This window comes from Podarcis filfolensis, assembly GCF_964270895.1.
Source record: "Podarcis filfolensis genome assembly, chromosome: 1".
NCBI lineage: Eukaryota > Metazoa > Chordata > Lepidosauria > Squamata > Lacertidae > Podarcis > Podarcis filfolensis.
In genome coordinates, this window is record NC_139604.1 from 41,697,854 (window position 1) to 41,725,456 (window position 27,603).

Below are 27,603 nucleotides of genomic sequence, written 5' to 3' on the forward strand. Positions count from 1 at the left end.
AAAACAAATTTGGGTCCTTTCCATTTGGGTCCTTTCCATATTCTATCACTTCAATGGAACAGAAACTTTTAAATGGAGTCCTGGGGTTGCATTCAATGCAGTGCTAAGCAAAACATTCCATCAGCGCAAGGATTTTTCCTTGGGTAATGGAATGTTCTCCCCAACTCCTGGGGTTCTGGGGCTTCCACCAACCCTCAGAAAAAGATTTGGGGATGGCACGAGGCACCCACGGGAGGAGGACAGGAAAAATCCTGCTGCGCCAGCAATAATTCTTGTGCTGGCATCAAAACAAAGCAGAGACTAAGTCAATAAAAAGCAAGCCACCACATGGAACAGAGAATATGTCACCTTGGTATGGTAAACATTGGTCACCAGAAAGAAAAAATGATGTATAGATAAGTTTCTGTCAGTCAATCAGTACCAATCCCTCCATATTCTAAACTAGCATGAAATTAGAAACGGTGGCTGTTTTTCACAGAAAACTGGGGGGGGGGGCATCAATGGAGGTAAAATAAAGCTCTTCTTTTCTATGCTGCTTCCAAAAGGGGAGAGAGGGATTCTGCAATAAATAGTGAGAATATTAAAAACACTTCCTTTATGTGTGTATGTGTTTGTGTGTATGTGTGGACAACTCTTAGAGCATAATAACCTGTTTTATCGATGCTGCTGCTGTTTCATCATGACAGCATGGTTCCCTGCTGCCTTTTATAGAAGAGAAATCACATTGTAAGAGAGTGCCGTCCACTTAACGTTATTCACTCTACTGCAAATGGCAACTAAGGAAGCTGAAAAGACAGAATGTGGATCTGCACTCTATCTTTCCTGTTATGGGAATATTTGCACAAAATCTTGACTTCCCTGCAATAGCTAAGTCAATTCACCTCCATACCAAGGAGGGAATTATAATCATCTCAAAGATTTCTTAAAGTCGGGGGTTGGTAACGGCATCTTCAGAACCATTACTAGTCACTGAGGGAGTTCCGCTTGGTCCCTTCCAGGTTGCCAACTCAGAGTTGAGAGAGAAGCCTGGAACAGCTATGGTAATGGGGCTTGATGAAAAGATTCTTGGGTCCAGAAGAGGAAAGTTGGCTTGCCTCTCAAGGTGGCTTTCCTGCAAAACAGTAGACAACTTATACCTTAAAAAGAAGTTATGCAAACTAAAGAAACCCAAGTAGTCAATGGCACTAAATTTACAACTGATGCACCAGGATACTGAGAGAAGTTTGTTCTTGTTTCAGGCTGAAAGTAGTAGGGATAGCTTCACAGGCACTTCAGGGCTTGGAGAAAATAAAGGCTTTTTGTGTTTTTTTTTTTAAAAAGAAGAACATAAGAATCTTTACAACTGCTCTGAGGTAAAAAATTCTATCATAAAGTTTGCAGGATGCAGAACTTTTCCTGGGAAAAGTACCCTTAAGTTTAAGGTAAATTTGCCTCAGAAGAAACATTTCAAAGAGATGCTTCTCTTTTTTATTTTCCCCTAGTCTGTGTTTAAACAGCATATGGTCTCTCATCAATGCATACGCAGAACGTGGGGATATTAAGAGAAGTTTATACACACTTCCTGAAGTAAGCCACCTTTAAACACAGAAATCCCCCAGACTGCTTTGAAGTCAAAATCAAATTGATGGTGTCATTTCTTTGACCAGCACAAATAACAATAGTCATATACATAATATTTGTTCTCATCATTTGTTTGCTCATAGTTGCCTCAAGAGGTCCCTACAACAATACTACGTTTTACCGAGAATGTTCATGTTGCCCCAGACTTTGAGCTGATGTGCTGTTTCAGAGAGTTAGTAGAATAAACAAAGGAAAGCTAATAAGAAATAACTGTGACATTCAGTATATATACATGGCCATTAAATTTAAATGAAGAGAACCAAACATTCAGAACATTGGAAATACGATCAGCAACCTCAGTCCCTTTCACTCATATATAAAGGAAGTAAGATCTAGGGCAAGCGTAGCCAATGTACAGCCCTCTAGATGGGGTTCCTGCTCCCATCAGCCTCAGCCAGCAGGGCAAATAGTCAGGGATGATGGGAGTTGTAGTCAAGTAACACCTGGGGGGCTACTCTGGTCTAATAAAATTACATTTGACAAGATGCAAAAAACAATCTTAAAGAAGGCGTGTGCCAATTACATGGCTGTAAAGCTTTGAGAGCAAAGCTTACTTTGTGCACAGATTTACGACCTGAAGAGGAAGCCCTAAAAGCTTCATTTGAGCTCAGTAGGGTAGATTGTGGTGCTGATAATGCCAAAGTCATGGGTTTGAACCCCATATAGGTACATATTCCTGCATTGCAGGGGGTTGGACTAGATGATCCATCTGGTCTCTTTCCAACTCTATTATTCAATGATTCTATGAAGGAATTGTAGAAAGGCACTACTGGAAAGCTGGATTAAAACTTGCTCCATCCAGGTGGCGGTGGTGGCAGGGGGAATACCAAAGTTTCCAGCTATAGCCCTGATAATAAACAAACCTAACCTCACTTGGAGCTTGCTACTGGAATGAATTAAGAGGAGTAGAGTTGAACTTTTTCTATCCTGGGATCAGTGTGAGTTTCATTTTGGGGTACATTCATTTAAGTGTCTTAACATATACCCATCAGTCAGTGGTTTTCTCCCAACCTTTTCTAGGCCAAGTGGCAACCTTTCTCTACCTTCCAAAGTTGTTCTACTCTGCCACTAGTATAGCTCATTTTATGGAAGGCATTTAGTGGGTGAATGGAAAGGCGTTTAAGAAACTGATCACATAAAGCAAGACTTTACTCAGTTATTCAAATGACTTTCTAAGAGACTGTTTGCTCACCAGTTTTCTAGAAAATCCCTACATCCAGCTCACCTTATGTCAGACTGCACAGTAGCAAAACACACATCTATTTAGACAGTCTCTTGAAACCAGGGTCTGGTTGCGTGCCTGGTTCAACAACCAGCTTAGCACCGTACTTGCACTTAATGAGTAAGATAGGCTATTATGGAAGAAAATCCATAATGACACCCCTAGCATCTAGGATGTCCACCCACTTGCAATTCCATAGAGTTCAAATTATGTATTTCCGCCCATTTATAGCCTTTTAACATTGGTGCTTTTATCACATGCATACCATCTATATTACTGCAGCACAAAGGAGCTCACTGCAGTTGATTTGCAGAAAGCAAAGGGGTTTGGACCATGTATTTTGTGACTGTGGGGGAGGCTTTTGCCCATGATAAAACGTTACTCATTTTATCAGTAAGGGAAATCAATTTTGGGTTCCCTTGAGTAGAATTTCTCTGCTTGATTAAAGAAAGAAATTAATCTGTAAGAACACTTGCAGTGAAAAAGAATTTGCCCTCTGCAATGAAAGGCTGGAAACAGTCAGCCGTTCTCAGAAGCTAATGAAATTGAAACTTGTGAGGTTGTTAGAGGACTCCATCCGTCTGAATTATGCAGATACCTAATGCGCCCTTCATCATGGCATCACGCTTCAAAATGGGAATCCTATGCATGAACCAAGCTGGTCGAAGAAGCATCTCTCTTTCCAACCCATAATGCAGCCTGATTGAAGGCTAACAAGAAGTTATGATTTGGTTTTTACAGTACTTTGCTCACACTCTTGACAGCCTGTCTGGAAAGCATCATCATTTCCCTGTCAGTAAACAAATATCCAGACCTTTTAAACTTCACAGCAGTTTGATAAGGTTAAACTAATCTGCCCTACCACAGCAAAGAGAATGCACAACGCAGGACTTTAAATTGTGCACAAGGAGACTTGCAAACACTCAGGTCATGAAGTGTAACACCCGAAGCAAAGAGCAGCCTACAGTTGCGTGTCTTGGTGCTGTTTATCTTTACCCTTTCGCCTTTGATTATGAATGGGAACAGGTCCCAGGAAACCAACTTCCAATACTTTGGATACTTTATTTATTGATATTGACCTCTCTAAATCCCTGCCCATAAAATTACGCTCAAGGCAACTAACAATATAATGGCTTGGATCCTAGTATAAATTAGTTCACAGTAGAAGTATTTCACATCTTTTCTCTTCCTGCCCTCCCCCAGCTACAACCCCACCACAAAGACTCTCCGGAGGCTTGGGACCCCACTTGGACATTACAGGACAGGACCCAGGAGAGGGAGGAATTGCCCCAAATCAGGAAGAGATTCACCCAACTAGGGACAATTGTATTCTCCTTCAGCAACACCTGTATGAGAGCCAGTGTGATGTAGTGGTTAAAAGCGGTAGTCTCGTAATCTGGGGAACCGGGTTCGCGTCTCCCCTCCTCCACATGCAGCTGCTGGGTGACTGGGCTAGTCACACTTCTTTGAAGTCTCTCAGCCCCACTCACCTCACAGAGTGTTTGTTGTGGGGGAGGAAGGGAAAGGAGAATGTTAGCCGCTTTGAGACTCCTTAAAGGGAGTGAAAGGCAGGATATCAAATCCAAACTCCTCTTCTTCTTCTTCTATGACTCATCCACACCGCTCAGGAGTATAGTCTGGCTTTTCAGGGAAAAGTAGGGGAAGAGGGAAAGGGAAAGAGAAAGGGATGGAAAACTTTCCTCCCATGAACTTCCTTCCATTACTTTCATGTTATTATACCAAGGAATCCCCCTGCTCCAGTGCAGCAAATCAATAGGGCTACCTCTCTGGAAAACAAAGGAAAACAATTCCTTTCTGACTTTACTGTGATCTATATAAGGCTGCCAATTTGTTATCAGACAGCCAGACAGCCAGAGGTGTGAGGAATTATTTAACACAAGCCATCCAAAAAGGTATGGGATAAGTTTTTAAAATATCTGTTTTCATTTAAATAAATAAATACTGCCCATTCTAGTTGTTGAGAAACTACGTAAAAAGCTGGGTTGCCACAGGTTACCCACCTATAGTTCATGTCATCCTATATTGTTTTGAATGCTTGAATACAGCAACAACTACATACAAAATCCAGGCTCTCATTTCGAATGGGCTTTACAAACAATTTCACAATTCAGAATCATCTGAAGCTGAAAAGGAGTGGAATCCAGTGTGTGGTTTTTCCTCCCTACTGCATAACCAGCTGTTTATAAACTGTTGCAGATACTGTCACTTTTAATTGGCCTCTTAGAGCATGGAGGAGAGCTTTTCTTCACATTATAATTAGGTTCTTCTCCCTCAATTGGGGATAGTAAAGTGGTACCCAGAGCAGACAAATAGTAGGTTAAGCTGTAAGAGGCCAAAGGCCACTTAAGCATTTCAAAGGTTATTACTTTTTCATTAAAACATGCAGAAAATAATTACAAATCACAAGGAGCTTGTGAAAGGTTTCAAGCAAAAGCATAGCTATTAGAGGCAAGTGAGGTAGACAGGGAATTCAACTCAAGGCTTATTTACACCATTCGACTAAAGCGATATGCCTTTACTATTTCCTGCAACAACAGAGTGTAGCACCAGACAGCATTGATTCTGCTTCCCCCCATCTTCCAGTCTCAGGGAAACACAGTTCCAACTATTCATTCTATGTGTACACCTACCTAGGGTGTCTGTGCATCCTACCCCGACCATCTGGCTGTGTTTCCCCAGCCACTCTGGGCGGCTTCCAACAAAGATTAAAAATACATTAAAATGTCACACATTAAAAACTTCCCTAAACAGGGCTGCTTTCAGATGTCTTCTTTTGGTCAGAGTCTATGACCCTTTTTTTCTCTCTCTCTCTGCCAGTCAGTGGTGCCATCCAGGTTTTGTGGTTGCTTTTCCAAACATGGCTTTGCACAAGGACATTTCTCAAACTGTAGGCACCCACCTCTCCCTGGGGTCTCGCCTGCCCCTCCTCATGCCTTTTTTCTGTGTCTCCCCTTCAACTGTCCTGTTTCCTTGGGCAGCTGCACAGAGAAGGATGTTTTTATTTATTTATTTATTTATTTATTTATACCCCACCCATCTGACTGGGTTTTCACAGCCACACTGGGAGGCTCCCAACAGAATATTAAAAACATGATAAAACGTTAAAAGCTTCCCTAAACAGGGCTTTCGTCAGATGTGTCTAAAAGTCAGGTAGTTGTTTATTTCCTTGACATCTGATGGCAGAGCGTTCCACACGTTGGGCGCCACCACTGAGAAGGCCCTCTGCCTGGTGCCCTGTAACTTCACTTCAAGCAGTGAGGGAACCGCCAGAAGGCCCTCAGAGCTGGACCTCAGTGTCCAGGCAGAATGATGGGGGTGGAGACGCTCCCTCAGGTATGCTGGGCCAAGGCCGTTTAGGGCTTTAAAGGTCAGCACCAACACTTTGAATTGTGCTCGGAAACGTACTGGGAGCCAATGTAGGTCTTTCAGGACCAGTGTTATATTGTCTCGGTGACTGCTCCCAGTCACCAGTATAGCTGCCACATTCTAGATTAGTTGTAGTTTCCGGGTCAGGGGACAGTCCTCTATCTGAAAGACCAAGTGTGGTTTAAAGGTAAAGGACCATAATAAGGGACAGCAGAAGCCTTGATGTTGCCAATCAGCACCTGGACAGCAGACTGAGAGGCACACAGGTTGCAGTTTTCCCCACCAATGTGATGAAACTTGGTGTATTTATATTTAAATTAAAGCAATTATAGACATGCAAATGTTATGCAAATCTGTTTTTTTTGTGTGTGTGTTTTTGAGGGGGGTGATTCATTTTCTTTCTTTCGGCAATGCATATATGACAACCCTATATACACCAGTAGAGGGCCAATAGCAGTGTGCACTGCGTCCCTCCACAAGATCCATTTTTCATATGGCAGAAATTGCACAGGTAAGAAGCAGCACTGAATATCTGCCCATGTTAACTGTTATTGGCTGACTGCATTCAGTGGTACTGAATGCTCATTGTATCCATCCTTTAAGAAATAGCAATAGCAACAACAACAAAACCTATTGCAGTTTCTAAAATAAACAGAGAATTCTTTCCTACGTTGCACCTAGACAGAGATACTCTCTCAACCAGGCATCTCCTTTTTCAGGATCCTTATTGCATGAGATGGCTTTCAGATAAGTGACTGAAAATGGTATGGAGTAATTATTGCTGGATTTTTGTACTGTTGGGAGTTTTGCAGATGCTCTTTGTGGGCTACAATATTATCAAGCCACACTGTGCAAAAGGCTTTCCTGTTTTCTTCAAATGAAGAGGAGTTACTATGTATGAACAGAACCACCCCTGTATAGGAGAACAGTCTCTTGCTCATAGAAGAAAACAGCGATGACCCGGAACTTAATTGTAGCAGAGATAGTTTTGTGCATTTGTTTTACAGTTTGTTTTTGTTTCCAAATGCAGGAAACTCATTCAGGCTTGGCCAGGATAAAATATAGACTGGAATAAAAACTAAAATATGTGGAATACGAATAATATTTCCCACCAGGATAGCCAATAGAATTTGTCAACTTTCTCATAGTTTAAATGTTGATTTTATGCTGAATTTTTCAAATGTGGAAACAAAACTGTTCTGTTTTCTAAGCAAAATCTCATGTTTCAAGTTTCCTTTAAATATACAATAATTATTCATGATGTCTGAACTCAGGAAATTGTTGCTTGGTTAAACTCTGGTTAAGTGGGAAGACAGCTTCAAACCATTGTTTCAGATCCTGGATTGTTTTCACTAACTACAGTTTAAGCAAGCCACATTTCCTGGAGTTCAGGCATCATGGGGAAATGTGGTTTGTTTAAAAACAAAACCATCTGATCTTAAATTCATTCAAATAGTGCTGGGATGGGGAACCTGTGGTCCTCCAAATGTTGTTGGACAGCTCCTATCAGCCCCAGCCAGCAGAGTCAATGATCAAATATAGTAATCACAAACCAACAACACCTGAAGAGCAGCGTTTGAAACTCCCATTGTTCTAGGCACTTTTTGCAACAGGGAATTTCATTAATGCGAGCAGTTTCTGAGCTCTGGGCGCAGTATTGCGCCTATGATTTCAGATTAAAACTGCCACTGTTTTGCATTGTTGTTATAAAAAAAAGTGCGCCTAGACACTGTATTGCAGCACTCATAACCTAAGTTTAGGGTGACATTTAGATCAGTTTCTAACGCTGCTGAAAAAGCCATAGGTTCCCATCCCTGAATAGTGGGAAACCATGGTTTCACATTATGTCTGAAATGGGCCTAAATTAGGTCAGTGACTAACGCAGGAATAGGACACCTAGGTGACCTTTATTCCATAAACCCTCATCCTACAAAAGCATGCATTTCCACCACTTTCTCCTAAGTAGTGTCATAAGCTCTTTACCTCCATCTCCTTCACAGAAAAAACAGCAAAAGAAGTCTCTATGTGTTCTCTTTATTTACCTCTACTGTTCACTCCTATGATCAAGCCATGATGCAGGCAAATAGCAGTGAACATACAATCTGTCTAAAGGAATAATTCTGCCCAAGCTTTTGTTGGGGAACTAGGAAGACCTTTGGGGACTAGATTTGACATTCATAGCCTCCACTTGCTGTACGGTTGCCTATGTGCCTGCTTGTGAGCAGTGGCGTAGCGTGGGTTGTCAGCACCCGGGGCAAGGCAAGTAATTTGCGCCCCCGAACCCGTGGATTTGCGCCCCCTAACCCATGGATTTGCGTCCCCTAACCCATGGATTTGCCCTAACCCCAGATGTTGCGCCCGGTGCGGCCGGCCCCCCCTGCACCCCCCACGCTACGCCACTGCTTGTGAGTGAGGTTCATTACATGGGCCTAACAACATCTCACTCTGGATTCTAGATAGGACCCTGGAATGGTACTTACTATTCTCTTCCAACACGTAAAACTGAAAGGACCACAACTGAAGTACTTTACCATTATTGTTCTTCAAATCATGATTTCTTGCTTATCTCATCCTAACTCAGAAAAGATAGGACTCATTTACGGTACCTTCACAGCTGATTTATTAAAGCTTTCACCTATGAATATTAAATCCATTATCTATTCTTCCATTGTTTCCAGTTCCAATTATACCACTTCTCACAAAATTAAACCTTTTGTGTCAAGATAATGCCTCTGATGTCTGCAAGAAAACAATAATTGTTGCTCTTCAAAATTTAATAGAATGAAGATACGGTGTCTTATGAGTTCCTAGCAATTTGGCGCTGCAACTCTGCTCACTCTCTAATGCACTTGTTACCTAGAGGCAAAGTTCATAAGAGGAAGTCAGAACAACTGTCTTTTCACTACAGCAGTATTCTGCCAAAGGTCTAAATCAGTAGCTACAGCAGTTAAAAAGAAACCCCACAATATTATATTCTACTAAAGGATTGTTCCGACACTGCACTTTATATTCAAGCCATAACTAGGTTGTTCTGGGTAAAACTCTGCAATAGCTGCAGCATGTCCTTCTAGATCTTCCCAGAGGTAACCTAAAAAGTATTTACAAGATCCAGATTTGATCTATATAGCCGAATACTACAGAAAAGGTAGCATTTTTATCTGCAATCCCTTTATATGCAATATAAAATTAGCATATCCCCAAGGTCAGATAAGCTTGAGGATGTTCCCTTGCACTTAAGAATATTAATTACTCATTAATGAGAATATGAATCAGTCAGAAGATTATGGAACAGGTCCCCTTCAGCTCTAAACAGAAGGCTTATGCTAAAAGTTTAAAATTCCGCACCCAGCAAAAACGGATTCCATGAGCTGTACAAATTATACAGGCTAACTAGATGTACACATATCCTTACTTAGCCCAGTTTATTATGCCACTGCTATTTATGGGCAAGGCTTCCATGCAGAATTCTGATGCTTTAACCTCTAATCAGAAATCTTGATCCTACACAACACACTCAAACTCTAGAATTTCATTAGATATTTTGGCTACTTAGGAACTCCCTGCCCATTGATATCACTTTACTCTTTTCAGCACATGCTAGACCATTCTTGTTTAGACAAGCCTACCCAGACGCTTAGAAAGTTGAGGTAATCTTAATCTGTTTTGGTATTTTTACTTTTGTGTGTTTAAAGGTATGGTTGTGAATCTTTCCATTTTTTTGTTTTCGTTTTATCCTTTTTGTAATCTGCTTTGAGGTTTTTCCCAATCAAGTGGTATATAAAGTCTATGAAATAAAATAAATAATATTGCCACTGTCATGTCTATCACTGTCATGTCTACCCACCCCCCGATTCTTCTCAGGGGGTTGTGGTTAAATTCCTATCCTAGCTTTCCTCCCAAAGGAGCAGAACACAGCAAACATCAAAACATCTAAATAATACAATTTAAGATAGTGGCCCATTTAAACACTGTTTAGAAACATTTGAAAATATTTAGAGCATCTAAAAATATTTAAAAGCGATCACATCCCCTCACAGTTCCGAATTTGACAGTTGCCGTGACTGGTACATTTCAGTCATAAAATGCCTGGATGAAAACAGGAATACTTTAAAATTTATCCTGAAAATCACCTCACAAGGGAGGACATTCTACAAACAGGGAACCTTCACCAAGAAGGCCCTGTCAAGGATAAACATCAACCTAACAGCAACCAGAGGTAGCACTAGCAGCAGGGTCTCCTCCGCTGATTGTACACCTCAAGATGGTTGATATTGGGGGGGGGGGGATTTGCAGTATCATAGCAACTTGCCGTAAATCTGGAGAACAAAATTAAGAGAGAACTAATTTTTTTAAAAAACAAAAACCAGTGGTGCATTAAAAAAAAATCACCACACTACATAAACAGCATAGTAGCCGTCCTCCTGGGTGTCCCAGGGGCAATATGCATGTTAGTTTAACCTAAGGTCATTTTGTGCTCATGCGACTATTTTAATTTTAATCTATAAGCTGTTATTGTATATTGTTTTAAATGTCTATTTCACTCTTGTGAAAGCAGTCTCAGTTGTGCTTCTTGAACTGGTCTTTGACCATAATAATAAATTATTACTATTACTATTACAGCATAGTCATTAAAGTAACTAGCTAGCACATATCACTACCAGCAAAATTAACAATCCCTAGAGAGATGGTAAGTCTTTGCCTGGTGCCAAAAAATGTCAGTCAGACCTTACTGGTTAAAGCGTTCCACAAATGGGAAGCCATTACTGAAAAGGACCTCAGCAGCTCAGCCAGATGGGATACTGAGAAGGGCCTCCCATCATCATTGGCCAGGTTTTTGAGTCCTAAGCCACATGGGATTGGGGCTGCCTAATCGGAAGATCTGACCTCTACGCTAGTTTATGGCAAATCCTGGCACCTCTCACTTTAAAAAATAAAGCACCGTTTTAACTGTGACCCATTATTCAAGGCATTCTTCAGGGCAGCCAAATAGTTTTCATGTAAATGGCAACACATCCCACATACCAATCAATTATAAATATTTGCCTAGACTGGCATGAGATTCATACGCATGATGAAATATTGTCCATTATCAAGCATCCTATCCATTAATCTCTCACATGATTACTATTGCATGGGACATCCAGATGAAAATAATTCCAAGACACAAGTATCTACATCTCTGATAACTCCAGTGAAGCCTAAGAAGAAATGCAATAGAGTGTAACAAGGAACTCCAAGGAAGTCAACTAAAGTACATGAACTAAAGCTATATTTTTTTCTGAAAACCAATCAATCAAGCTGTTCTTTCAATTTCATTCTGTCCTCAAGCTGTATCTTTTTCTGTAAAAGAGGGAAAAACAACAACAACCCAAACACAGACAATTTTCAGCCTACGAAGAAACATCTAATTTTCCTGTAACAGAAGTCCTACCATTGTCAAGTTTTACAGTGCTCGAGTCATCTATAGATGTCAAGCACATATTTTTAGCAGAGTGCTTGAAGTAATCTGTCCTACTGCAAATCCATTTGCCAGGTGCCTCAGAAAATATATTTCCTCAGTGATCTTTTGAAAGGCTATTTCTTTCTACGCACGACACCCTTATTTTGAGCTGCACATTAATCTGCCAACAGTAGATTGATTGTACAAAAATTAGATGTTCAGCTTTAGAGTGTTGGGCTTTGGTCTTTTTCTTTTTGTCTTAGATATAGGAAGGCAAAAAAGATCCAACACGGGTCGCTAATTATGTTTTACAGCAATATATTTTATAGGTCAGGCCTGCAAAATGCCTTCAAAGCAGCTTGCTGCAATATTAATAGATATTTAGGAAGTGCAAAGTTTTATTTAGCAACAAATTAAGGTGCCTTCTTTTTTCTTTTTTTGCTGTGACTGCAAATACCAAACCATTGATTGAGTTCATGTGTCAGTGTAAACACAAACTTAACTGCCAAAGCCTAGATGTAGTATACATGGCATAATGCATACTGTGCTGAACTATTCAGTTAGGAATCTGTCATAAACACCTCTTTACACGCGGAAATGGCCCAGCCTTTGCCAGAATTCCTCCATATTTGCTCCTGTATCCTAGCTTGTGTTCCTTGCTAATGAATGGGCTAAACATCGAAACCCTTCCTAGTCCCTAAATCATTCCAGCTTTTCATACAACAGACCCCATAATGGCACAGGCATGGGAATGCATAAATATGGCGACTCCTCCAACTTAATACCATTTTAAGCAAGTAGCCAGCACCTGTAGCCCTGGTGAGAAAAGAGTGTGGATGCGCAAGGATTATTGAGGAACATCCCCCCTTTCACTTATTTCATCCAGATCATTTCTACTTTGGCTTGGGCTATTCCAGCGAGGGAGTTTTACTTCTGGCAATAAACTGCCTGTTTTTCTTTTCTCCACACCTTATGTCTGTTCACCTATTTTGTGACATAGCCACTGCAGCACAACGCTGCCCCACCGCCATTACTAGGTGCCTAATTTCTGTTCTCAATGGCTGGCAGGAGACATCACATCCTTCACCACCTGCATGTGGGGATTTGAATTCAGGCCCTCCTGTAAACTGGCCAATTCTAGGCGGGCCTGGAGGCGGTACCTAGTGGGGGTGGAGCTGCCTGGGACTCCTTCCTGAGTCTTCACTCAGATCTGCTCCATAGGCTTAAATAAGGCTCATCTCCTTGCCTCAGCACCTCAGTCTGCCTATGGATCTCTCACCCTTATTGCATGGCTAAACCCACCCACCAGAGGGGATGGTGCCTTCCATACAAACTTGCTGTGGAACTTTCGACTGCCCTATTCAGGGCCAGAGAGGAATTTCTCCTTTGGACTAATTGGCTCTGTCTGGGGGTTTTGCCTACCTTATAGCAACTATCACAACTTTGGTGGGTAAGGCATTGGGTAAAATCCTTAATCAAGGATGGAAGGTTGTAAGCCTTACCCTGCAATGAATCGGGGTATCCCATTAAAGGGACCCTAAGGGAAGTGGTTCAGTCCATATGTCCAGGCAGGGACTGAGGGCCATAGTATCTCCTAAGGTGGCAATCCTGTTGAGGTTGCACCCATTTGATGTATGTCTTTGTCAGCCCCAAAGCAGGACTGACCCCCAGCAAAATTTTCTAGCAGGTGGGCTGGTTGATACAGGTGATACCCAATGCCTAAGCCAAACTCACTTTCATCTGTAAACAATAAAGTTGTGACCTGATTTGAACTGAAAACACTGTACTGTGGTCTTTTCAGCTTCCACAAACACAGCCTCAATAGGTGGTGAGCTCAGAGTACCTGGGTATGCAAATATTTTTATACACCTGTATACCATGACCCTCCCTTAATTGCCTATTTTCTAAAATTAAAAAGCCCCAAATATTGTAATATTTCCTCATAGAGAAATTGCAACAACCCTTTGATAATGTTGGTTGTCCTTTTCCAGCTCTACAATATCCTTTTTGAGATAAAGCAACAGTATTCCAGGTGTGGACACACCATCGACTTGTATAACAGAATTTATGATACAGGCGATTTTAGTTTTAATCCTTTTACCCATTTTTTACATTATTTTCCAGTACACAATCTAAAAACTCCTTTGATATGTCAAGTCTACTAAGGACAGCCCAAGCAATATCCTTTTTAATTAACACCTTTCCAGTCTCATCTCCTGGCTCAAAAAGGTGTTATGAGTGCCTTCCTGGCTACATGAAACTCAGTTGATTGGCAAATGACAGGCTGTCTATCAAGACCACCCAAGCTAGAACGTAATAAATATGGTAGCTACCTCACCCAGACAGATGCTTGCTCGCAGATCTGTCCTTCCCTCCTCCTTGCAAGGGAAAAGAGAAGTTGTGGCAGAAACCTAGTCAAAAGAGAGATGTGTGCACAACTGGCTTGCCTCACAAGGTAGCTGTGTGCAAGACTTCCTTACAAGAGTCTACACATGTACAGTTTGCATGCACATAAGTGTAGGATTAGCAGAAAGCCAGGACACTAAAACATAGCTAACTCTATTTTCATATTTGCGACCTCTGACCTCCTTGCTCAGTGCCATCTACTGGCCCTTGTGCTTATACAACTAACACCCCCACCCACCCACCTCGTGAGGAATGCTTAAATAACATTGTGGTAGCTTTCACAGTGGCTGTGTACACATTCCCATCTGGTGCACCCCCACCTCTGCTTTGGGAAGCAGTATGCACACGACATTAGCCAGAATCTGCATCTATCCAGTCGCTTCTTATGAAATACTGCAGTTTGATGCACTTCCCCGCAAACCAGCTTTGATCCGAACTGAGAAAAAGAGCAACCTAGCTGCAATAATGCACACATAGCCTAATTCTAAAAAGTGCATCGTAACATTAGTTAACTCCCTTAATGTGGTAACATGCTGCCTGTTCATAGGGAAGAGACACTTCCCCTATTCACCACACCTTGTGCCTGTATGGGCAGAATCCACTAAAGGCTGCTTAATTTTGAAAACTGGGTAGTTCATTGTGTTGAAGTCCAACATATTTTTCACAGAGAGCACTTGAGACATTCGCATACCACAACTGCTATTTTAACAGCTGCCACGGCAGGAAAATGTTGTTTTCATTTTCAGTGCCATTCTGTCAAATTATTTTTGTAGAACACTATAAACCATTTTTAAAGCACTCACAATCAAATTCTATCACCATTGTTCTCTAGAGACAACTTGTTTATTGAAGAAACCTTTTTAAAGACTATTTTTCTTAAAAAAGAAATCTGCTTATTTTTATTTCACTTGAAATATTTATAGCCTGGTCTCTTAAAATGGTTTACAAATGTAAAAATCTAAAGTTATTACTAGAATTTATACAGAGTTAAGGAGCAGAACAATATCACTAAATGCCATCAGCATCAACCCATATTAGAAGCTAACCCAAGAGACATCTTCAGTTTCGGAAGGTCAAAGAGATGGACTGTGATGTTTGGATAAAGGAAGAATGTTCCAGAACTGAGTGGCCACAACCGTAATGACCATGCTCATGGAAGGCCACCAAGCTCACTTGGCGAGATGGAACAGAACTTTAGTCACAGGCACAACAAATAAGCTTCTGTGCCAAGTACCAACATATATTCCCTTCTCTATGCCTCACAGAACTGTAGAGTTGGAAGGGACCCCTCAGGATCCAAACTACAAGAAAGAAGATTCCACCTAAACATTAGGAAGAACTTCCTGACAGTAAGAGCTGTTCGACAGTGGAATTTGCTGCCAAGGAGTGTGGTGGAGTCTCCTTCTTTGGAGGTCTTTAAGCAGAGGCTTGACAACCATATGTCAGGAGTGCTCTGATGGTGTTTCCTGCTTGGCAGGGGGTTGGACTCGATGGCCCTTGTGGTCTCTTCCAACTCTATGATTCTATGATTCTATGATTCTATCTAGTCTCAACACACAGTCCCCTGTCCAATTTGAAACCATACCAGACCCTACTTAGCTTTGCAAATGTGCTAGCAGTTTTATTGCAGCACCACTAGGAGGGATATGATCTGAGGCCCAAACCAAATGTCTCAACCCAACTGAGATGTAAAAGTAGCCCATTCTGTGAAGTTAAAGTCTCAGCTGCAAAACAATTAGCACACACTTCCTGAATAATAATTTTCTGCAGGTTTCTTTTTGAAGAACTAGAATAGAATCAGACTGTGTTCCATGACTACTTGTGGAGCTGGGGAATTATTTTGTTTGGAGTGAATGTCTTGCATTTTCAAACAAGTTTTCCTTAAAATGCAGACGTATGAACTACTGAGGGAGTTTCATGGCAACGACAAACAACAGCTCTCAGCCTTGGAGAGGAAAATGTTACTAAACTCCTGTTAAAGTCTGTGCAAATGAATGAATGACTGTCTGCTTTGTATGTGTGTTTAATCCTTGCTATGCAATTATACTATGAAAAGCCTTGCCTTTTGCCACTCAAACACCTGAGTAGCAAGAGAGAATGAGAAAGAGAGCTGGTGGACACTAGCTACTACCTTCCTGCCTCAAAAGCAAAGAATGAAGCCAGGATGGAAGAAGAGAGATTTCATGGTAATTTCTGCTGCCAAATCCTGTGTCTCCTACTGGTGGAAAAGGTCATTTTCCTACTTTCTCCTCCTTCTCAACCACACAGTGGAAGTCTGAGCAAAGGGATGGACAGCTCAGGGCAAGCCTACAATTTGGACTGTAACTGTGACTTGGGGAAGACTTTGACCCTTTTCCCACTGCTGTGGTCTGGGGATTGGGGGGGCACATCTGTATTGCAGGGGAGGTCCCATTTGGTCCAATAGAGCAGTAGTAGTTGTCATGGAATCAGAGGGAAAGAGGCAAGCAAATGGAGCAGGCAACTGGAATAATGGTTTGCAAGCCTGCACTATAATAATGATTAAAAAATGGAAACTGGTTTTACCAAAAGCTGTGAGTCTTCCTTCCAGGTAAATATCTTTAGTGCACACACAGTTTCTCTTTACACTCTGCTGGCCTCCGGATTCTCAGAAACACAGAGGAAAGACACAAGTACAAAACTGTATTTACCATAGACTAAAATATACCACAGCACTCTCTTTCAGCATGCACTTTGTGCAACGAAGACTCTTTTCAGTTCCCCATCTGGCATTCCTTCCCTTCTCCCATACAACCACACTGTGGCAATCACTGTACAGTATGTGGTTTACTGCCGAAAAGTAGTACATGCACCAGTATGAAGAACCAAAACCTGTCATCTGTGATACTTAACCTGATGTTTTTGATCCCTCTTGCTAGCTTCAGGCCCACATGTGAAACACCTTATTGCTCCTTCACAAATAAGTTACATATTTCAGTATTTTGTTAAAGCAATCAACAATGCCAAACCTTCTTTTGTTGGTGTACCTAAAAGCAGCCTTACTAAAGGAAATTTAGATCTAAGCAGCATCCACCTCTGTAGCAATTTTAACTTTTGGTTTCCCAATGCACTTCTTTGGTCATAGCATGTACCGTGTGCTTTCCACATTGCAAAAGTTACAGCACTTTCTCTTTTTGTGGATGGGGTCAAGAGTTTGGTTTATAACCACACTAAATATTTATATACAGACAGATGTCTTCCTGCGGAAAACTTCTGACTTCACACAGGTGTCGGTGCTTTTAAGAAATCTGGGTTCTTGAAAACTGTTTCTGTGAGGCAGCAGCTACATGAAATGCTGAAAGGTTTTGGGGGTTTGTAAGTTAAGAAGAAATTAATCAATACATTCTCAAAAAGAGAGAGAAGACCAAAGACAGAAATGAAAGGAGTTAGCCAGACATTTGAGCAGTGGTTGGGAGAGCAAAATTCCACTGCCATTTGATGTGTTTCCTAGCACCCTGGCTCCAAAAGAATCCATTTTGGTCTGGATAGGCAAGCAAGTAAGGATTTAGTTTGCACAGGGCAAATTTAATAGTCTCCTACTCTATTGACATGGACAAGGAAGTAATCCCTTTCCACTAGTCAGCTAGCATGTAAACACTCCACTTCCATCTTGTTGTTGTTTATTTGTTTAGTCGTGTCCGACTCTTCGTGACCCCATGGACCAGAGCACGCCAGGCACTTCTGTCTTCCACTGCCTCCCGCAGTTTGGTCAAACCCATGCTGGTAGCTTCGAGAACACTGCCCAACCATCTCATCCTCTGTCATCCCCTTCTCCTTGTGCCCTCAATCTTTCCCAGCATCAGAGTCTTTTCCAGGGAGTCTTCTCTTCTCATGAGGTGGCCGAAGTATTAGAGCCTCAGCTTCACGATCTGTCCTTCCAGTGAGCACTCAGGGCTGATTTCCTTCAGAATGGATAGGCTGGATCTTCTTGCAGTCCATGGGACTCTCAAGAGTCTCCTCCAGCACCATAATTCAAAAGCATCAATTCTTCAGCGATCAGCCTTCTTGATGGTCCAGCTCTCACTTCCATACATCACTACTGGGAAAACCATAGCTTTAACTACACGGACCTTGGTTGGCAAGATGATGTCTCTGCTTTTTAAGATGCTGTCTAGGTTTGTCATTGCTTTTCTCCCAAGAAGCAGGTGTCTTTTAATTTCGTGACTACTGTCACCACTTCCATCTAGTTCCAATCAAACCAACCCTTGCTGAACCTTTGCTGAATTAAGTTATAATGGCCCATGTCCTGGGTGAGAAGGCTGGGGATTCTGTCAGGGCCCTAGTTTCACTATGGAATGGTGAGATGAAGAGAGACAGATAGCATTCATGACCCCATGATGCTCCCTGGCTTTCTGGGGACCTTTAGACAATTAGGTAGGTCAGACAGGAATGGCTGGTGAGGAGCAGCGTCATCACTTCCCTGACTTACTCCATACCAGTGTAGGCACCAAGTAAGCACCCACCCTCCCTGTCAGCCACTTCTGAGGGCAGATGACCAACAGAATATGGGCAGTGCAACTACTACAAGCTTCTGTTAAACATCCCTGTGGTGTTTAATATTCCTATGAAACCACTGGAAGACGTTAGCAGAGGATCTGGAGTAAGGTGCTAACAATATGCTGATGACATACCATCCCTATTTCTTGTTATCCTCCAAGTCAGCATGGAAGGAAAGTTCATGGTTTCCCTCCCCAGGATTCCCTTCTCCCCTGAATCTCTCCCTTCTCACGCTTGAGGTCCTGGATGCCTCCATCCCCTTCTGAGTCTCACTCTCTCTTTTTCTCTTCTTCCCTGAGCTTGTGCTTGACTTGTTTGAACATTAGACCATTACTCCTCCAATGTTCAAACAGAAGGTAATAATCGGCTTCTCTCCTCCTCTTTCAATGTCTTTGCTTGCCTTCTTTCAAGTCCCACTGCAATTTTCCCCCTTCTTTCCACCTCCTTTGAAGCCAAAAGTTGCACCGTGCCCCTGTCATTGACAGCAACCTGTCCACTGAACAGAATAATCCTCAGAAGCAGTTCCCCTAGCTAAACATTTCAGCACTCAGGTTTGGAAATTCCTTGCAAATTGTTAGGTTCACTGTCATATTTAAAGACACATTTCCTGAGCAAGCATCGGAATAAAACACTGCTTGTGCTAATGACCATCACAGTAAGATTTGCACTGACTTCATGAAATACCACTATCTGTGTCAAAGGTCCAGAGCTGAGAGCCCCACAGTGACATATATGGACAGGACTGTGCAAACCTTATACAATATTTACCAGCACAAATCATGTAAAATATGATGGTGCTGATATATCCTAAGATTATGTGCATAGCATGCCCAAGGCAAGGGCATATGTCAGTCACTTACTCCAGGGATGTCATACATAGCTAGATGTCAAGGGGAGAATAATTCAGCTCACTTCTTTGTGCAGTAAAAAGGCTTATTTCTCTCATAATCACTTATTAGCTTCAATTGTTTCTCAACCTTTTAAAATCCCTCTATATTTACTCTGCCTTCCTGAGCCCACCCCCATACCCCGATAACAGCTCTTTCTTCAGATTTAAGATGGGAAAATGGAGTGAAGGAAACAAAAGCATTAGCACTCTCTCCTCCCCAGCACTACAGATACACTCCAGGTTTTAATGAAACATGTAAAGTGGTCCTCAAACTCTGCCTAAAACCAGCAATACAATGAACAGGAAGACCTCTTGTGGCCAGAATCTCCCATATGTTCACTGGCAGGTTCTCACAGAACATTAAATCATGGTTTAATACATTATGGTTTTCTAAACCATGTCCTAGTGTTATATGTGAATCCTGCTGGGCAGCTATAGTTTGTTTACTGCCCTCCCAAAAAAGATGATCTGAAGCCATGGTTTGTTGTTTGGCTTACAAACCTTGCTTTGATTTAACTATGGCTTGGTGTTGTGTGTGAACTCAGCACCTTTCCTTAACCATAGTTTGTTTAACCATGCTAACGAAACTACCAATGCACAAGATAAAAGGAGCTGTAATACATACCAAACTTCAGAGAAACAAACTATGATTTGTTTTATTTGATTATCTATGGGGCAAATAATGTGTAAATCATGGCTAGTATAAAAATGATTTAGTGTTATGTGTAAACCAGGCTACTGCGTCCCTTCCATGCCTAACAGCCATTTTGTTCGGCCAGAATACTAGGTTTAAACTGCTTTTAAATGAAGTGTGCCTATGGCTTTGCTGTAAGACTCTCTCCTCCCACAGTAAGCCTGTCTCAGTTTGAGACCACTAATTTAATGAGAAAAGGGTACTGCAAAACTGTAGAAATTATGGGGGAAATGTAGGAGAGACTACACCAAATTTTAGCCTTACGAGTTTCTCCCATACATTACAATATCCACTTTAGAATTTTTTCACCAAGCTTATTTATACCCTTGCCTGCCATTTTTATGTTCTTGTTCTTGGGCAGATTCTAAATATCATATAGAAAACATTTCCTCACATATGCGTGCATGAGCACACGCACACACATACTAAAATGTTTTCAATTTGTTTTCATTATTTTTCAAACATTGCACCAAAGCATAGCACTAAAACCACTTGTTTTTCAACTTACGCTCTTCCTTCTTGAGTACTAGATTTATGAATTTAATTTCTGCTTTATAGAAGTTATCACTTTTAACAACTAGAGGAGAGAGACTCTAAATTGCTTTTATTGCTGCTAGACTCTTCAACACATCTTGCTCCGTGTTGTCATTTACATTTCACATTAAATGTGAAATACATTTGGAATGAGCAAATATTTGTTTTAATTTGACCCATCTGTTAAATGAAATTCAAACAGGCCTGCTACATCACAATGTTTAAATTCAGCAATTTGTAAACAATATATCTGTTCATTCTGCCTGGGTTAAAAGCACCCTAAAGCATAATTCTTATGAAAGCCACCACTTCAAAATGTATTATTCTCATGGATGCAGGCCATGGTTTCTGTCTTCTGTTCATTAATTTATTTTCTAACCAAAGTTAATTAGTGAGACTCATATTAAGAGAGTAATTTGAAATACAGCACAGAAGTCAGGGAGGAGGACACTAAACACCCTTCTCCTCCCCCCCCTTCCTCAATAGACACTTGTAGGCATTAATGCAAATCTGCTTGCAGACAAAATTATCACTAGAAGTTACAGAATGGCTTTCTTTTTCTTCTTTGAACAAAAGTTTTTCAAACAAAGAAAAACAAATATACCTTGAGAAGGTATATTGATAGGTCCAAGGAAAGATCACACATGCTAATAGTGCTGTAGCATATGAGGATAGCAGCAGATAACAGGGTCTTCAAATTGAAGAAATTTGAAGGCCCTGTCTTCATCTTACAGAAAAGGGGGTCATTCCTGACTTTTGACAAAACTACAGTATCGTATTTTCAGATATTAGAATATTTCAAAAAAATCTTATGTTATGTATGCCAGTGGTGGGTAGACTCAGTCCTTGGAAAGTTCACTTTAAAAAGGAACTAGTTCTAGTTCAGGTACATCCTGTTCAAGTCAAGATGGGGGGCGATCGAGGGAGCAGGTGGCCAGATGCACTCCTTTAAGCAGCGTGTCCACATCCTTTGGTCACAATAATCAAAATTAATCCAATACAGATGGAACAGACAATGCTCTGTATGCTGCCAGTAGACTTGCTCTAACTGTGGCATCCAACTCTGTTTGGATCCAAGACCATTTCCCCCCCTCTAAGTGCTTTGCAAATTTGTTACAGCCAAGGGTGGCAGAGCAATGCTCTCTTGCACAGATGACAAAGCCCATTCACCACTTGTAGATGCATCAATGGCGGAGAAGTATGCTTTTTCATCACAACCACATGGTAGGCGTGGTAATGCAACCTTACCCTGGCCAGGGTTTACTAGAACCCTGAGATCAACCAGATGCAAAATACATGTGCTTAGAATTAAAGAATTCTAAGCCCAGAACTGTTTTCAGCATCAGAACTGAATGTAGCGCAGAGTTCCTTCACACAAAAATCCACTTAGGTTATCCTAAGCTTTTTTCCCCCTACTTCAAAAGTATATAATCTGTGGGGGAGGGGCATTATTTCATTGCTGCTATTGGTAAACAATTGAGAGTCAAAAATCTTTTGCAATCGATCACAAATCACCCAGAGATTTTCCAATCAATCTGGATTTGCTGTCTCCCCACCCCTCCTTTATACTATGGAAGATAAGAGAGACAAAACTGAAGTCCCTATGCTCTGTCCTGTTAAAGTATGTGGATATTTCTGAATGTCTGTGAAAATGCAGGCAGGGAAAAGAGCATGGCCTGACAGACAGGAAGGTAACAGTTCCTAGAATATGGCCCATTGTAGCGACCCACAGATTAACTTCCAGTTGTTCAAGTCCTATGAAGTGCATTGTGGTACCATCACCTGGGAAGGCGACCAAATAATGTTCAAAGGCTGTAGCACATCTAGTCACAGTGATGTTGCTCACCAAAAGAACAGACAAACCAACCCAGGTGCGAAAGCAAATTGTATGACTCATCCATGTACACAGCATCCTGATAGTATATGGAAACACTAGAAAAGGTTAATGTGAAAAACAACAACAACCAGATAGCACATAAAAAGAGCTAAGTGTTGAACCAAAAACCACAATGAAATCACACTTGGGTTTTTGAAATGGCCCTTCTTTCCAGGCCTGGTTTAACTTTGTAGTACTAAACTGGAATCATGTGTAAAGGTGCTGCAAGTAAGAAAAACTAAGCCAGTGTGAGTATAGCATTATGGCTTAGAAACTCAGCCATCAAGTCTTCTGTCGTTCACATCATGCCAGCCACCAAGAACTGACCAGATGCACTTTAAAGGTAAAGGGACCCCTGACCATTAGGTCCAGTCGTGACCGACTCTGGAGTTGCAGCATGACTAAGCCGCTTCTGGTGAACCAGAGCAGCGCATGGAAACGCCGTTTACCTTCCAGCCGGAATGGTACCTATTTATCTACTTGCACGTGCTTATCTACTTGCACGTGCTTTCGAACTGCTAGGTTGGCAGGAGCTGGGACCGAGCAACCGGAGCTCACTCCGTCGCGGGGATTCGAACCGCCGACCTTCTGATCAGCAAGCCCTAGGCTCTGTGGTTTAACCCAGAGCGCCACCTGTGTCCCTTAGATGCACTTTAGGCAAGCCTTTATTTCTTAGTTGTTTCTCTCCCAATGCAGATCTTACCTATGAAGACAACAATACTGACCTTCCTCACAAGGCTTACTAATATAATATATGTGGAGTGCATTCTTCTTCTTAGCTTTAACAATGAAAACGGCAACAAGTAGTATGGCATTTTTCATCAGTCACTGGACCTGAACCAGCCTGTTTGGTGTAGCACATATTTCCATCATAAATCCTATCGTCTTTGCACAACCATGAAAATGGACTAGAAATATACTTACTAAATAAAACAAAAGGCCACAATAAAGCAAACTTGATTATATATTCGCTACTCTCTCATCCCATATTTTTTTCTCTCTCACACACACCTGGCTTCTTTTTTCGTCTGAGCATACCTCTGTTGACTGCACACTTCTCCCAAACTGATGGTAGATTACTAGCCCTTGCTACAGTTCAAAACTTATCAGGGCCTCTCCAATACAATCTATTTTTTAAATAGAGCCAGCACTGACATTTACTGCATCTGGGATTTTTGGTTGGAAAATTCATTCTATAGACAAGAAACGAGCAGGGGCTTTTCACAGATCATAGCAAAAGCGCAAGGAGCTAAAAAAAGCAGAGGATGCAGTTATTAATCTATGTAATCTATGTAATTTGTGCCCCCTTTATCACACCCTTTACCCCTCCCCCCAAATGTAGTGGACCTCTAGAAAAACAATTTTAAAATCTCCTCTGGTTTGGTTGTGCACTCTGGTTTGGTATGTTAGCTGATTCTTTTATTGTAGCGCTAGCACCGTACAAAGCAGGCCAGTGAAAACGAGGAATTGCAGCAATTCAAGCAGAACATGATGAAAATCACATCTAAGAGCTCTCAACAAGATGCTGAGGCTACATGGATCACAGCCTGGAAAGATTCTCAAGATGGTGAGATGACAACTTGATTAGATTTAGTCTGAAAAATGTGGCAAGAGAGATCAGAATCAAACATAATTCCCAAGTTATTGGTCTTTTAATAAGCTCTAGGTGCGGGGAGGGGAAATTCCAAGAAAGGCAACTATCTGGCTGGCTTAAAGTGATCAAGGCCTAGCAAAAACAAATAAGTTGAAAGAAAGGCTTCCAACTTTTTAAGAGCCCCTGCTCTCATACCTTTAATGGCAACTTCGGCATCTGAAGGTTTCTTATGGCATGCCACTGTCTTCACATTTAGTGACAACCTCCTTGAGAATATGCATGGCTGCTGCCAGGCTTGTAACTGACTCAGGCTAAGTCTTGTAAAAAGGCAAAATAGGCAGGAATCATAGTGCCCAAGGAAAGGCTGCTAATTCTTGGAAGTAGTCTGGAGAGCCCACACGTCTGAAAACCAGTGTCTCCACAACTGCCACCTCCATGCCAGCCCAGAGGGTGGAGTGGGATCAGGTGGGCTGGGCGTCATCATGAGCCAGACTCTAATTTTTTCCAGGACAGTTTCAGCTACCAGGGATTCTGTTAAAAGCACATGAGCATTTACTTTCATGTAAATGAAAGTGGCCCTGGCAACAACCCAAATCTCAGGTTTAAGCTTTCTGAATGCACACATTTGGAGTAGCATTTGGAGCTTGCGAGCTCATTATTTGTTTCTGCTTGTTTGTTTGTTTGGGGTTTTTTTGGAACAGTTTAAAAACAAACAAAGTCTTTTAATCAGCACTCCAGTCCTGAACCTATTTGTTCAGAAATAATTCTTAGTGATGCTAGTGGGACTTTCGCCAGGTAAAGGATTTACAATTGCAGCTTAAGGTTGTGATTTGCAAAGGGCTCCTTATTCTTTCCGGCAAGATCAACATGTAAAAAGCTTCCTTTCCTTGAACCCCATTCCATACATCTCCCCCACTTTGCCTATAAAAAAAAAACTAGTTTCGTTTATCTAAAAATGGGGGATAAGATGTTATCAAGCAGCATGACTAGTAAAAGCAAATTGAATTTTAGGATCCCCCGCTTAATTCAAACGAGACAAAAATTATAACACTACACAAGATAAGCATTTAGCTTTAAAATTGAAATATTTAAATCAAAAGTGCTTTCTTTAAGTGATGATGGGAAAGTGGGACAGGATGGGTAGAGAAGCCTGTTGAAAAGCTGAGTTACTTGGTTCTGTGCATAAAGAAAAGGGAAATGCAGCTGAAATGAAAACCATTCCTCTCAAATGCACATTCTGAAGGCACTAATGCTTACTTTAATATCACCACCGCACAGGTTCCATGCAATTTATGCCATTTGCTTTGTGCTGAGCAGAATTATTTCCATAATGAATAGGGAATGGTGGAACACTAAAAGGGAGATGAAACCCACCTCATTTTCCCATCATTTCCTACTGAATCAATCCCACCCTGCCATTTGTCTTTCCTTTTGTAGCTGCAGAGTCATTACCAACACACACACACACACACACACACGTACATACACAGGGTCTTACCTAGGAAGAGGATAGTCTGTTTTCTGGAACTCCTGCCATCAGGATTCTTGTTTTTCCTTAGGTACTGGTTTTGGCTTTCTCTCTCCCCTCTCACGGCTAAGGTCCCTTGTTTGTGGATCATCAGGGCTTTCATCATATTCCGGCACATAAAAGCCACAGATACCAACACCACGACATACACAATAAAAGCAGTGAAGATACCAGACTGGAAGGCCTTCCATCGAGACGACAAGCTGGTGCATATGGTGACATTTAGCATCAAGTCAGGCATGTGGTGCCGGGGTTTGGGTTTGCTGCAGGGAACCAGTCCTCGGTGGCCCTGGATGGCTTCCAATGGGTACTCTGTGCCCATCGCAAAGAGAAGAGGTAAGGCCACAAGGACAGATGTAATCCAGACAAAGGCAATGAGGATCCTCACTTTGCAGGGCCCAGAAGCAGCTTTAAACTTGAAAGGGTGGCAGATGGCAATGTACCTTTCAAAGCTGAGAGTGGCCACATGCAGCACCGTAGCATAGCTGCAGGCCTCAAAAAGGAAGCAGTAGAGCTTGCAGGCGAGGTTGCCTTGAGGGGTGGAGAAAGGGGTCCAGATCATACTGAAGAACTCCACGGGCATCCCCAGCAAGAGGACCAGCAGGTCCGAGCATGCGAGGCTCACCATGTGGTCTGTGACCTCTTTCTGCAAGTAGCCCTTCTTCTGCAGCAGTTTGGTTGTCCGGATGGTGACACTGTTGCCCACAATGCCTGCCACAAAGATGATGACGTAGATAAGGGCTAGGGTGATCTTGATCCATTGGTCCACTTCAAATTCTTTAATGTGGGTTTCATCAATTATATCCCAACAATCCTGCTGGCTGTTTCCTGTCTCCATGAGCAGAGCTAATCACAGACACACACACAATGGAGGAAAGAAAGACAAAAGGTGGGTCAAAACATGTCACTGATCCAAACATCCTTCCTAACAAAGCTTACAAGTTTACTCACAGGCCAAGGCCTACTGCATTCTAGGAAGCTTATTTCACACAGGTAGAAGCTGTGAAGTAATAGCAATGACTCACCTACACCCAAACAGGCAACACAACTTTTTTTTCTGAATCAGCACCTCACACCAGTCACATTAGTGGATTAGTCAATCCAGGAAAGAGATGAGACAAACCATTATTCGCTTTAAAAAGAAGAAGAAGAACCACGAAGGAAATGCTTCTTTCTTCTAAGTATTGTTTCTGTCCTGTACCTAATTCCTCCTCACACGCTTCAGGGTGCATCCAATTCTTCCTGACGGAAGGAAGGCTAAGCCCTTCGGGTTTTCTCCAGGCACTCCCTGTTCCTTGCCCCGCCAGCTTCTGAGTGACGAGATTTCCCTCTAGCCGACAGGCAACCACTTCCGTCAAACATTAACTTCTAGCTGAACAGCCGGGTGGGATGTGGTTAGTGACTGGAAAGATAAGGTGGCCAAAAAAAGGTACAAGGCAAGTCTGGTTCCAGCCAGTTAGCTTCCTCTGCCCTCCCTGAAATCTGATCTCTACTCCTTAACAACTGTGAAGTGAAACCTGACAAGGAAAATAAATAAATTAAATAAAGGCAGGGCGTGGCTGCTGCAGAAGGAATCTGGGTGTTTGATTTAGCCCTCTTTCTCAATGTCCTCTGTTTACAGCACTTCACGTGGGTGGAAGTTATTGCAGCTTTCCGTTTCCTCGCCTTTTCTACATGGGAGATTACTGTACAGGTTTTCACGTCACGAAGGAGGAGAGGAAAAAGAAACGATTATTGCTTCAAATGCCATATGAACCTGGGACTAGATGAAGAATAGAAACTCTGCCAGGCTGTGATGGTTGATCCCATTGCTGGTTTAGAACACAGGACTCCAGAATACATACGTGCCTAAAAGTACAAAAAGCTTCCTGCAACAGACAGCATGCACCCCCCCCCCA

General features: G+C 41.9%; 1 protein-coding gene across 3 annotated transcripts in view; it reads right to left on the reverse strand.

Annotated features, from left to right (window-relative positions):
- Nucleotides 1-27,352, reverse strand: part of GPR39 (G protein-coupled receptor 39) — a 128,624-nt gene extending 101,272 nt beyond the window's left edge. The window contains exons 1-2 of one of the 3 annotated variants that reach the window (XM_083582379.1): nucleotides 26,829-27,352; nucleotides 25,676-26,551 (exon numbers count right to left, since the gene is read on the reverse strand). In XM_083582379.1, coding sequence (XP_083438505.1) covers nucleotides 25,676-26,551; nucleotides 26,829-26,937 — 985 coding nt within the window. In that variant the 5' untranslated portion in view covers nucleotides 26,938-27,352. Of the gene's footprint in view, nucleotides 1-25,675; nucleotides 26,552-26,730 lie in introns of all 3 variants that reach the window. The other 2 variants (XM_083582380.1, XM_083582381.1) reach the window with 2 other exon arrangements.
- Nucleotides 27,353-27,603: the final 251 nt, after the last annotated feature.